The sequence below is a fragment of the Scyliorhinus torazame genome, chromosome 10, assembly GCF_047496885.1.
Source record: "Scyliorhinus torazame isolate Kashiwa2021f chromosome 10, sScyTor2.1, whole genome shotgun sequence".
Classification (NCBI taxonomy): Eukaryota; Metazoa; Chordata; class Chondrichthyes; order Carcharhiniformes; family Scyliorhinidae; genus Scyliorhinus; species Scyliorhinus torazame.
In genome coordinates, this window is record NC_092716.1 from 153242422 (window position 1) to 153255574 (window position 13153).

Here is a 13153-nt window from a genome sequence, read left to right on the forward strand (position 1 = left end):
CTTGCTTTCCAGTCAGCCTTAAGAAGATGGGGAGACTTCCGGCTGAGATTTAAGCGTGTTGGGGTAGAAATTTTACTTGGAAGGTGGCATAAAATAGGCACTGGCATAAAATAGGTGCTATCAGATAGTGCGCGCCTGTTCTATGCAAAGCCTGATATTTAATTCCATTGACTGAATATCCAGATAATTACAGTAAATTAAATAATTAGGTAATTAACATACAAGATCGATTAAGGTGTTTCAAGAGACTTAGAAAATAAGCAGATCAAGGAAAATTAAGTGCAGTGAATTAATATCAATAAAAAAACTATTGTGGCTAACAAAACATCAGACCAGATCCAATGAGACTCTGTTTTGATTTGATTTGAGAACTTAAAAAAAAAAGTGTTGAGACTGAAGTCTGTTACCAACTTGCTGGGAAGCCAACCTGTTAGTCTTAGAAGAAATCCACTTCAACTTGATTTGATATCATCAGTATTAGACTTGTTACTGCTTTTATTAAATGTATAGATTACACAGGCAGTTTTAATTAGACAGGAAGTACAGTCTGATTATTCAAAAAAGACAACACACTGCTTTTCCTTGAACAGAACCTAAAATGAGGAATAAAATCAATCTCTAAAAATGGCATATAATTTGAGGGAGGAGGAAGATCCTTGAGGACTGGGTGTATTAATGTTGATGTTTTCGTCAAATCACACTGTCTCTTCTGGCTAGGAGTCCAAGAATAAATTTAATAAACCGTAAACAAAGAACAAAACAAATCCTCTAAATTTTGAGCATTGTCTCTAACTCCCTTTATCAGTAGACATTAGTATTATTCATATCAACTATCGTATAGCTTTAAACTATTGCAATAAAGGTATTTACATGATGACATCAATAAAAATAACTTTGATCCACAGTAGTTGATTATATCCTTCAGTTTATATGTTTATACATAGCAACTTTTTCTCATTTTAAATGTCTTATTATTGCTTTTTTTTTTATCAACACTTGCAGATATTTAAGCTCTTAAATTAATGCTAAACCAAATACAATTGCATAACTAATTGTAGCTATCAGATGATTATTTTTTCTATTCCTGGAATTAAATCTTTTGCAGCACCGTCTTCTTTTATGTAGAGAAAAGTAAACCAGCCACACAGGGGCAGCTCTTCCTAACTACTAAAAACATGCATTATTCAGTGCAGTCCCAGGAAGATCTCAAGTTCAATTCTCGATCTGTGCTGGCCTAGCTCATCTTAGACAGGGCAGCAGCAGCAGGGATCCTTCAGTTCCCCAGGGGTGAGGAAGGAGAGAGTGGCCGGGGGGAGGTTGTAGGCCAGGCAGCAGCTAGATATGATCTGAGGAGATGGTGAAAGCAGATTAATTACTAACTTTCAAAGGAGAATCGGGTATATACTTGAAATGGAAAATCTTCAGGCCTACAGGGAAAGAGCAGTTCTTTCAAAGTTCTTTCAAAGAGCTGACACTGGTGTGTTAGATCAAATGGCTTCCTTCTGCGCTATAAAGATCTATGATTGTGCAGCCAGCAGCAACTATAAATTTGCTGGATTCACTAAGGGTAATTGTCAGGGAGATCCACCTTTTAATTCCTGGCACAATATAACAGCAGTTTCAGGAAGTCATGCTCTGTATGATTATGTCCCAATATCTCCTTAGTAGATATACTCAGGAAACCCTGAAGTTAATTCATTGCAGTGCCTGCCATTAGAGACCCAGAGTGCTGGAAAGTACTCCAAATGATATTCTCAGCTTCCTTTGGATCAATCACAACTTACAATATAGGCACACTGTCCGTACCTTGGGGGTTAACATTGACCAGAAACTGAACTGGACTAGCCATATAAATACTTGGCTACAAGAACAGATCAGAGGCTGGGAATCCTGTGGTGAATAACTCACCTCCTGACAAAGTCAGTTCAAAGGTACAAATCAGGAATGTGAAGCAACACTCTCCATTTGCCCGATTGAATGCAGCTCCAACAGCACCCACAAAGCGCGACAACATCCAGGACAGAGCAGCCCACTTGATTGGCACTCCATCCACAAATATTCACTCCCTCCACCACCGATAAACAATGGTAGCAGTGTGTGCCATCTACAAGATGCACTGCAGGAACTCACCAAGTTCCTTAGGCAGCACCTTCCAAACCCATGTCCACTATCATTTAGAAGGACAAGGGCAGCAGATATCTGGGAACACCACCACCTGGAGGTTCCCCTCCAAGTCACTCACCCCATCCTGACTTGGAAATATATAATTATTCCTTCATTGTCGCTGGGTCAAAATCCTGGAGCCCCTTCCCTAACAACACTGTGGGTATACCTACACCACATGGACTGCAAGGTTCAAGGAGGCAGCTCACTACCACCTTCTCAAGGGCAATTAGGAGCATACGTCCTGCAAGGAAACTGCCAGCATTTATCTGGGCGGCCTCCCCATGTTATATTGGCCCCATCCGCAAATTCCTCCCTCCCGACTTTCCATGCCACTGGTAAAATACCAGCAGCAGAATGAGACCTTTAAGTGGTCATCTCCTGGTCAATTGGCCTTCAGATGGGAAGGCTGTCTGTCACCTTCCTGTACCTGTCTGAATTTGAGAGTCAGGTAGGTGAAGAGCATTCCACCTCTCGTCTTCCCGTGTAATTACACGGTCTCTGCCCCCATTGTCTCCCAGTCCAGACACGATATAAGAATTAAATCCTCTCCTTAGTCTCGGTTGTGCCAACACATGGAAATGCCAAGCAGAGATGATGCTATGTAAATTGGGATGATCTGGAACAATCACCAACCCAGCTAATAAGAAAATATTTGCAGAAGCCCAATAGCAAGTTGCCTCTCAATGATGAGTTTACACTACAATCGCTAGCCACCGCTCAGGTTAACATGGCTTGGCACCTGCATGATGGGAATTGACCTCCAAAGAGCTTTGCCTAGATCTATGAACACCACCATACTACTCTCTACCAACAGATACAATGCACATGTTCAGAACCTTGCTCATTAAACATTTAACTTAAGGTGAACTAAGCTTAAAAAGCGGGGCTGGGGCTGCAAAGTACTTGAGCACTTTGAAAACCATTGAAACAACATTGGATTTATGTTCCAGATTGCGTCAAACCGAAATTGTGTAAATTTCTCTTCAGAGTCTTGATCTTTCCTCGGAGATCAGGTTGGTTGTTAACTAAAGATGAATACTGTCAGTTTTCATCATTGTGAACAGGAAGTCACTTTGTGCTAACAATAAACGTGCATTATTAATGCACCCTTAATCAGAAATTAATTTCAGGCAGTGGGAAGAAGTCACATTCAAAAGGTACTAAATTCCTGACTGCATACTTCATGTGGGATCTGCATATATGCTATAATGTGCTGCGAAGGAGATGGATGAGGAAATAAGAGAATGAGAACCAGGTGGAAACAAAAGTACAAACATTTTCTTAACACTTTCATTTAGAAAGTTCAAACAAAAGCTTGGTTTCAACTAAAATACTATTGCAGCTATTTACCTTTCAACTGAAACTAATAGAGCCAAACATTGGTGCATGGAGGCAATTGCCCCTTGTTTTTCAATTAAACAACCTATATCAAATAAATATATCAAAAAGTAGGCAACAGGTAAGTGCTTCAACACAAACATCTGATTTTAAATATATTTCACTAAGGAACTTTCAGCAACTCAGCTTAACTTTATGTCATGTAATTCCTTTTCTCTATTGACTGTAAGAAGTCAAATGTAAACAAGTTGGTTGCATTTCCAACCCATTCTTGGTGGTGATAAGTCCATTGGGCCAAGAAGTGCAATGCATCAGTGTACCAATGCATCAGTGTACCAATGCATCAGTGTACCAATGCATCAGTGTACCAATGCATCAGTGTATCAATGCATCAGTGTACCAATGCATCAGTGTACCAATGCATCAGTGTACCAATGCAAATATCAGCAGAGTAGAAGGAACAGGATTTACAGCCATGTTTCCCTCAAAAGTATTCTTGCCAGGGGGAGGCTAGGATAAAGGAAAAAGTGCTTCAGTATATGGAGGACATTTTCAAAGAAAGCTATCAAAGTGTTGCTCTCATCAACTTCCCAGGTGATCTGAGAATTCTGGGAGCTGAAGAAGCCAATAGCACAGGGGATTACTAGTCGGAAAGGGAAACAAAATGGCATAGGGAGAGAAAGAAATAAGTTTGCATAACTGAAAAGCTGCTTAATTTGTTATTAAAATACACCTGCATTGCAATGAAATGGGTTCTGTTGAAGGAAACACAATATGAACAAATGCTACATAATGCTTAAAAAATTTATACTGAAACAAAAAAGAGAAATTATATATGTAGCCCAGTAGTAAATATATCACAATTTGTCTTCAGCACCGTCAATGACACCATCATCAATCATATTGCATAAGACGATGTATGTCATTCATGTGGCTTTAATCCCCAGGTGAACAGCATCATCCAAGTGATATTTTGATAGCAAGTACAGTTTGAGGCGGTCATCGTCTCCTTGTGTTCCTTTGGACAACTGATTGATGATGCCGACTGTGTCAACGGTGACTAATAAGTGATTTGAAGCTTCCATATTCTTCTATATTTGATTATTTTTGTTACTTTTTCCCCATAGTTTGTTTACACACCATGAATGAGTTCATACACATCACATGAAGCATAAAAAGGCAAATCTAGAAAGATAGCTAACTCCAAGCAACTTTATTCCTATACTCCATCAGACTATTGCATGCACAATAGCCTTAGTTATCTGTGCATTTATGCTACCCTTCTCCCCTCCAATTAATATTTGCCCACATATTTCCTGGTATCATTAGTAATTATTTAGTTTCTTTTTAACTGTAATGCTAATAGCCCCAGTTGTTATCAGTTCCGGGTAAAAAAAAGAAGTTAAACCATTGTAACTTAAGAGTATGGAAACTCAATTAATTCATTGCATTTGGCAGCCATCGATAACTTGGATAGTCCATGGCAAGCAACTTTGAGCAAGCATATTCAATTACTTTAAATACAGTAACAATCTCCACATGGTTACAAAAATAGACATGCATTTAAAATATACAAACCATGTTGAGACTGGAGCTTCAGTATGCTGACAAAAGATATTTGCTTTGCTCTCCATTGTAGACATCAGAAAAATTCCATTTGGATCTTGAATAAACAACAGGTTGCTCAAATATTTGAAATTCATAAACCAAATATTTTAATAGCTGGAGATTTCCTGGCTGTCATAAATTTCTATTCCTGGTCGCTTATTAAATTTAAGCCAATTTAAGCACTTGTTTTAGTGACAGCAACTTTGATCATAGCTAAGATTACTGCTTATACTTGGAGACAGAAGGGATATTTTGCAAATATACAAGATATGAGTGGGGTTATGTCATGGAAATTGATCTTACCTGCTAACAAAGCTACTTACAATTATAGCACTTTCCCATCTCTGCTTTGAATCTATCAAATCTATAGTGATTGAAATGAAGCTCAAACTTAACACAATTACACTGTTAGGATGTACTAACATTGCCACAACATTTTATAAACCTCATTATTTAGAATATACTGTAACAATTGGTTAAAAACAATATAGTTCTCTAATTCTCATCTCGGATATTGTGCACTATAAACTGCCAAAAATTAATGTTTTGCAGGGCCATATAACATAAATAAAACCAGTAAGCTTCACTGTGAAATGCAATGTGTACATTGGTTATGGGTCTTTCTGGAATTTATTTTAAAGGCCCTGACATTTTGTACCATTCTAAGGGATAGTCTTACCGCATTCTAAAATCTGTATTGAGCAATTAATTCATAAAGGACTAAATTTAATGACTTAATGTGCATTGAGCAAATTGCTCTGAGATCAGAAACGTGAGCAGGTAGAACAGTCGTTTGCTTTGTTTTCCTATCGACTTTGTCACTTGAATTGTGTATTAAAATGTTGCCCAGACCGACAGGGTTAATTTGCCTGATCTTGATTTTAAAAAGAAAGCAGTTATGTTAATTTCATGCAAATGTGTTACATGGTTGTACAATAATATCGCACGGCATAATATCCAGGTTTACATGCCGTTCTAGTGTTCAGTTCTGCAGGAGTTGCTGGCTACAAGTTAAAGTACCAACAATGTCTAGTCAATGTTTAAAATGGCCATAGATTGTTATGGTCATCTAGAAACTGCCAATGGCACCTGGAGACAGAAATCTCACTTCTACTGGCAAAGTTAATTTAATGAGAAAATATCACATTAACAAAATATTTTTCTTTTGTTCTACTAAAATTTATATTTTAAAACTCTCAAAAATCATATCTCCTCGACAACTGATGTCTCATTTACAGAGTAGGAGACTTTAAAAAAAAGTTAAGATTAAATGCTAAAATGCGAATTTGTAGACCTGACAACAATGATGTTGATTCAGTTGTGCGGTTACTCAATTCAGAGTAAAAACTTGAAACACCACAGGCATCAAGTATGACTAAGAACTGTCAAACTAAATGCAGGGTCATTTTTGGGGATTTGTATGTAATAAAAGTGCTTTACAGCCAGTGAAAGCATCTGGCACTCTAGGCAAGGTATGGATCCTCTACAAACACTATGAAAAATACCAAGTTTAAATACTACTCTCACAACGCATCATATTGCTGCTTCACTTTGCCATTCTCAAAGTGACTGTCCTGACTCCCTTGCTGATTGAAATTATCAAACAGTTTCAGTATCACCTAATTTTAGGACAGTTTCCAAGAAGACTGTTAACTAGTGGTAAGTGGATTGGACTGTCGACATTTCTCAGATGGAAGAATAATTTCTGTCAGCAGTTCTTCTGTATAAGCACACATACTAGTAGGTTTTGAACTCTAGCCTAACTTACTGAACAAAAGTGTGCATGCTCAGCTAATGCAGTGGTGTGCCTTCTTCCACAGCAATAATGGAATGAGATAGAGTATTATATTTGCATGATACATTCATTCCTTTCCCTGTGTTTTTTTAAGACATGCTCACTAGACATGTAGCGTGACCATCTATTATCAATAATTGTAATCTATAAAAATAATGTAGATACATATACTTTTTAAATCACTTGGGCTATGTATTTTACATCTTAGAACCCCACAAATAACAAATCCCCCCCCCCTCCCTCGCCCCATCAATCATTAATCGTTAATGCATATTTATAGTTTATGTAAATAACAAAAGGAGTTAAGATTGGACACGGTGACTCTTATATCAACCTTACACAGCTTAAATAACCTTAGTTTCTAAAGAAAAATTAGAATGACCAATCACTTTTCTTAAGATCTAATATCTGCATTCCTAAAAGCAAATTAGCAGTTAATATCTTCGGTGACAAAACAGGACCAAACCTTTAGCAGACCAGTCCATTCAGACCATTTTGAGCTTTCAATATAGTTGATTACAGGTATGCCAAAGGCGACAATGAAACAGATAAATCAATGTACAAATTGAATCCCACAGGCCAGGACTGCTGTGGTTTACATGTGAAAAACTACCAATATCCTGTTGAATTTGCTGGTCTGATATTTGTACCTTTCTGTCACCAATTATCATTTTCATAAAGTTCCTAAGTATGAATGAGTTTTGAATTATTCCCATTAAATCATGGAAGTATAAAGTTCCAATCATTTACATTATGGTTTCATGAATATCAGTTAGACAATCAGTTCCCATGTCCAAACCATGTAATGTTGGTTTCTGGTCCAATGAAGCAACTCTGGTTATCATCTCTGGAGACAAGGAATATCGGTTCCCTGACTTCTCCTCAAACCAACAGTCCAGTGCCCTCTTAGCCTCAAAATTGGCAATGGGTGGTCCATTGACAGCAATTGTCAGAAGGTCATTGAGTTGATCAAGGCTAAGTCGAGACCTGTTATTGTTGCGTATCCGGTAGAAGGCACCACGACTTTTCTCACAAGCTGCTGTTGAAGTTGGCAAGACAAGTAATAACTGAGTGATCCGATTTAGTATTGGGAATCTTTGTTTATACTTAAAAATGTGACGGCTCAACTCTTTGAAACCATTCTTGTTGTAACACTCAGATTTGAGCTCCTTCCATTCTTGCAATAAGCTTCCTTGAATGTCTCTGCCATCCAGACCTACTTCCCTCGCAAACGATGGAATTATTTCAAAGTGCTTATATAAATGTATGATCTCTTCCTCGCCATGACTCATCAGATTTTCTTCATTTTGGGGCCACGTGGCAACATCAAACACTTGACATGCTCGAATAATTGTGCGACTATTAGAGTCTAGCCTCTGGGCTAGAATCAGCTGGGTTTTTTGGCATATCTTTTCTCTTATTGAATTGAACTTGGCTTCTGCTACTCTTAAGTTTTTCAGAGGAACACCATGAAAGTTTTCGTGAAAAGTCTCCTCAAACTCTTGTAGATATTCTCCTGGTGATTCCACCAATCTGCTGATTTCTTCAATGGCTTCTTCAATCTTGTCATCTACGTGGGTAATGAAGAGGTGATCGCCCTGGAAAACGAATGCCAGTCGTGTAAGTACAGCAATGACATCTAATAAAAAATAGATTAGCTTAACTGACTGATAGTCCATCAGGAACTGCAGTAGAGCCAAAGCAATGGCAGCAGCATCTGCTTTATGTGCTTGACCACTAACATCTTTAAGATGAGCTACCACTTCTAAATAATCCTTGATCAATGCATTCAGGACATTCTGTTCTCCAATAATCCATCTAACAGCTCGAATGTCACCAAGGAATTCTGTCTCCTCACAAAGTGTTGCTGCAGTAGCTCTTAGTTCACACATGAGTTTAGGGGAATAACGATAAAAACTCAGCAACTGCTTCAAGTTGTTCTCTAATTCTTCCAAACACGTTAGTTCCTTGTTGCTTATAGCATCCAATACTTCCAAGTGAGGCCTATACACCACACATGGGACTGAGAGTAGCCAAGGCAGAGCCTTTTTGATCTTCATGGCCAAACCTGCCCTTAGCCCTGTTGTCATGGTGGCTCCATCTACCCCAAGTCCTACAATTAACTTTTCCTCTTTCCATTTGATCCCTATGCCCCCAAAGGCCCTGTCCAGTGCTTGGGTATAACCATCCACTGTTGCAGAACTCAATTCCTGTAGGGACAATAACTCTGTAGCAGCTGGCCCTTCATTGGTAATATACTGAATGTAGATTGCAACATTATCGGCAACCAAGTCATCGGTCTGCCCATCCAAAATCACACTCATAAATGGAGATACCCTGAGCCTCTCAAAAAGATCCTCACGAAGAGACCTTGCAATGTGATGAATTAAAGTTTGACAGTCTCCCTCATTCAAGTATTGGTCAACAATCTTTAAGTCACATTTTTTCAGAAGTTCAGCCAAAGGCCTGAAATCTGAAAAATGTCTTCCTTCAAAGGCTAGGTGATAGGCAACGTTGAACAACAGTGTCATGTTTCGGCACATCTCTTCAGTTTTTTCTGGATGCATCCTGAGCTTATAAAGCTGCAAGCACTTCTTATGAAGATTACTCTGGGCATGCAGCTTGATGGTGTGGATCTTGAATTGCTTAGAGCCCAAGATGAAGGCTGATGTCCTTGAGGACTGAACAGTGTACTGCCTGCAAACATGGCACCACATCTCATTTAGAGTGGGTGAATAGCGTAGAAACCAGAACTTCTTTAGCCACTCATGCTTGAAGCGTCTGATTCTCCGACCAGTACCAGTAGCTGTTTTCGATATTTCATCTGTGGTGGCCAGCATTTCATTCGACATTGACTCATCAGCTGAATCCATTTCCTGCTCACTAGTGTCATCCATGACAACTGGTACAGGAGTCTGTGCTTCTGGAGCTAAGATGGGTAAAGAGAAAAAACATACAGATAACTTCAGCAACTAAAAGTTTAATTTATTTTTCTTAATTTCTTAAATTCACATCATATTGGGCCAAATTTTGCTGTAGAAGGGAATTTAGTGGCACCTACAATCAGTTTGGCTTGATCTCAATATTCTACGTGGCAATATCATAGAATATCATAGAATTTAAAATGCAGAAGGAGGTCATTCGGCCCATCGAGTCTGCACTGGCTCTTGGAAAGATCACCCAACTTAAGCCTACACCTCCACCCTATCCCCATAACCCTGCAGCCCCATCTAACCTAAGGGCAATTTAGCATGGCCAATCCACCTAACCTGCCCATCTTTGGACCATGGGAGGAAACTGGAGCACCCGGAGGAATCCCACGCAGACACAGGGAGAACGTGCAGACTCCGCACAGACTGACCCAAGCGGGAATCGAACCTGGGACCCTGGCGCTGTGAAGCCATAGTGCTAACCACTATGCTACTGTGCTGCCCAAGTTGCTGAAAGTATGAGGAAAGAGCATTATAGTGACAGAAACAGGGGAATCTGAGTGAACAGAGCAAATAAGTGTGTATCCCTTAACCAATCACGTTGAAAGACTGAAATTAACAGTGCAAGTATTGAAAAGGAAGTGTAAATTAGAGGGGTGAATGCAATGTTAAATCAGGTACTGAAGAAAATAAAGAGAAGGAAAAAAGATTGGATCTAGAGAGAGAGAATTCAACGAGAAAAGTTTTTTTATGGTTAAGATCACATTTTTTAAATCTCTAATAATAAAACCTTAAGATTTAGACCCCACTCTGGTAATAGATAATTTTCAGTGCTAGAGATTGGTTGACTGTAATTAATACTCATCACATCACTGAAAGGGCACTTAGGTTGGAATAATAAGATTGAACTGCCTTTGGTGAGTTACTAGGTGTCTACTGGGCAAATACAGCAACTTCACATCATCCGATGCGCATCAATGGTGAGCCAGGTGGCAAGATGCCATTTTCGCAAACCAACTCAGAGCACAACCTTTGGATATTTGAGTTTAACTAAGCATCTGCCCCTCACCGTAAATTGCTAAATGACTTGTGCATAAATAATGGCAAGCAGCATTAGCTTCACTTATTTCCACAAAACAATTTGGACCAATATCTCTCAAACAACAAAGGAAATTGTTACTTCTGCTATGCTTTATTTATATCCATGTACTTAGCAATGCAAATTAAATCAAACCATCCCCCCACCCCACCCCCATGCCACCTCCAGGTGACATATTTCGAAGTTCTCAATTCTTTTGAAGGTCTGAGATTGTCTGACATTCAGGCAGTGACCATGATGACATTTGCAGTTTAGGATAGGTTTGCAAAAATTATGTAAATCTAGTAAATCCACCTAATTAAAAATAATAGCTATTGTTTAACATTAAGAAATTGTTTAGATGCCGTTAAAGCCTAATATGATGATGGAATTGAGACCAAACATTATCCCTTAAAGGTTAGATATCACTGTTGAAGAAATATGTCAGGGAAGGAGCTCTTATCTTTCTCCAGCGAGATGTGCAGTGATACTAATTTTGTTTTAAAACAATGATAATTCACAGTTGTTTAAGAGATTTATATAAATACAATCTACAATGAAACCTATTGCATACATTTTGTCACAACTACTTACATTATAGTGTCCAAGTGTCTAATGACAGCTAACATTTGCTTATATATCCTTGATACACTGAAACTAATCGTGCTAGATTTACCCACATCCTAAGGTGGAAATGTCAGATTATCACTGTCTTTATTTAAAATAATAAGTACTGTGATTTATTTTGTTACAGCTGAACACTTTACTCTAAGAATGTGAGTTGTCATCTCTGTACATTGTATTCCATTTTTGTAATCTAATTTGTATAGTATACTAAACACACAGCTGTGAGTTAGATCCAGAAAGAAAATACAAAAAGCACACACACACACAAATAAATTCATATTCATCTATTAGAACTTTCTTTAATCACTAAAAACCAATTCTAATTTGCTGTCACAGTCCAACGTTAAGCTGCATATCTTGAAACCTCATTATTTTTAACATATGTGCATAAATAAAATGCACAGCTGAATAGATAATACAGAAGGAGATAAATCATCTATACATGCAGATGAGAATTTTGCAGGAGACAGACTCCATGGAGGAGGTCTGTTATAACCCGCACAAAACCTAAGGGATAGAATCAATTAGCCTCCTCGTGACCCTCGTTTAGTATGAGCTCCGTGCTGAGGGGAAGGGAGCCCATGGACACTCTAATAACCAGTAATATAAAGATCCAGTTTTGGAACTGACACCTCAGACCTGTCTGGAGAGTATTTTGCATACTATAACTTTGTAATATAACTAGTTCCACAGAGAAAATGATGGAAAATCTCAGCAGGTCTGGCAACATCTGTAGGGAGAGAAAAGAGCTAACGTTTCGAGTCCAGATGACCCTTTGTCAAAGCCAGAATATAACTAGTTTTCTTATCCACTCGCCTCAGACTCGTCTGTGGTCACTAAAGGGCCTGACTTCAACTCGGTGTAAGAAAATGGGTTTTTAGTCAATTAAAAACAAATATAAACAGTTGGTATATATTCCTTAATAAATGCCTAACTGGTTTTAATCCTGCAGCTTTATTAAACCAATTAGTACTGTATTTGAATAACTGGTACTTATACTAGGGTAAACTGTATCTAACAACTTATCAACTCGATTATGATTTTCATTCGCTTGTATGTGAAGATTATTTGCTCCTTCTTGAGTTTGGAGAGAAAGAGAGAAGAATTGGGAAGTAGAAATCCACAGGCAAATGTCATCATCCACTGGGAGGCAAATTACTAGTTCAGGGAAATGGATTAAACCTATTGAGGAAGTCTGGAAATAGGTGAGGTTAGGAAGCTAGCTGAATGTGAAAACAAAGAATGAAGAAAATCAAATAGATTTTTAAAATTTGTGCATCTGAAATGTTGTGCTACAGTTTCAATGTCAGTCGTGTAAATAAATATTCACAGCCAGCGAAACACAAGAAAACATTACAAATGTCTTATTACACAAAGGAATAAAGTATCACTAAATTTGCTGTGCAAGCTTTTCCTTTATTTTGTAGATCTAAAATAAAAACATCTACCAATGAATAATGCAAACTCTCACTATGATGGTGTATAACAAAATAAACCCTGCAAATAGATAATGGTTTATGGTGCTCAGTGCAGCAAATGAACAGCATTACATGTGCTCTTTCCCACAGAATAACTATGGGCTTTGCGCAGTTTTGTCAAACCACAATCCAA

At 38.3% G+C, this 13153-nt stretch overlaps 1 protein-coding gene across 3 annotated transcripts in view; it reads right to left on the reverse strand.

The window, feature by feature from the left end:
• Window positions 1-461: 461 nt before the first annotated feature.
• prdm11 (PR domain containing 11) overlaps window positions 462-13153 on the reverse strand; it is a 202059-nt gene continuing 189367 nt past the window's right edge. For all 3 annotated transcript variants that reach the window (XM_072518836.1, XM_072518834.1, XM_072518833.1), the window contains one exon: window positions 462-9836. In XM_072518836.1, coding sequence (XP_072374937.1) covers window positions 7654-9836 — 2183 coding nt within the window. In that variant the 3' untranslated portion in view covers window positions 462-7653. The remainder of the gene's footprint in view (window positions 9837-13153) is intronic.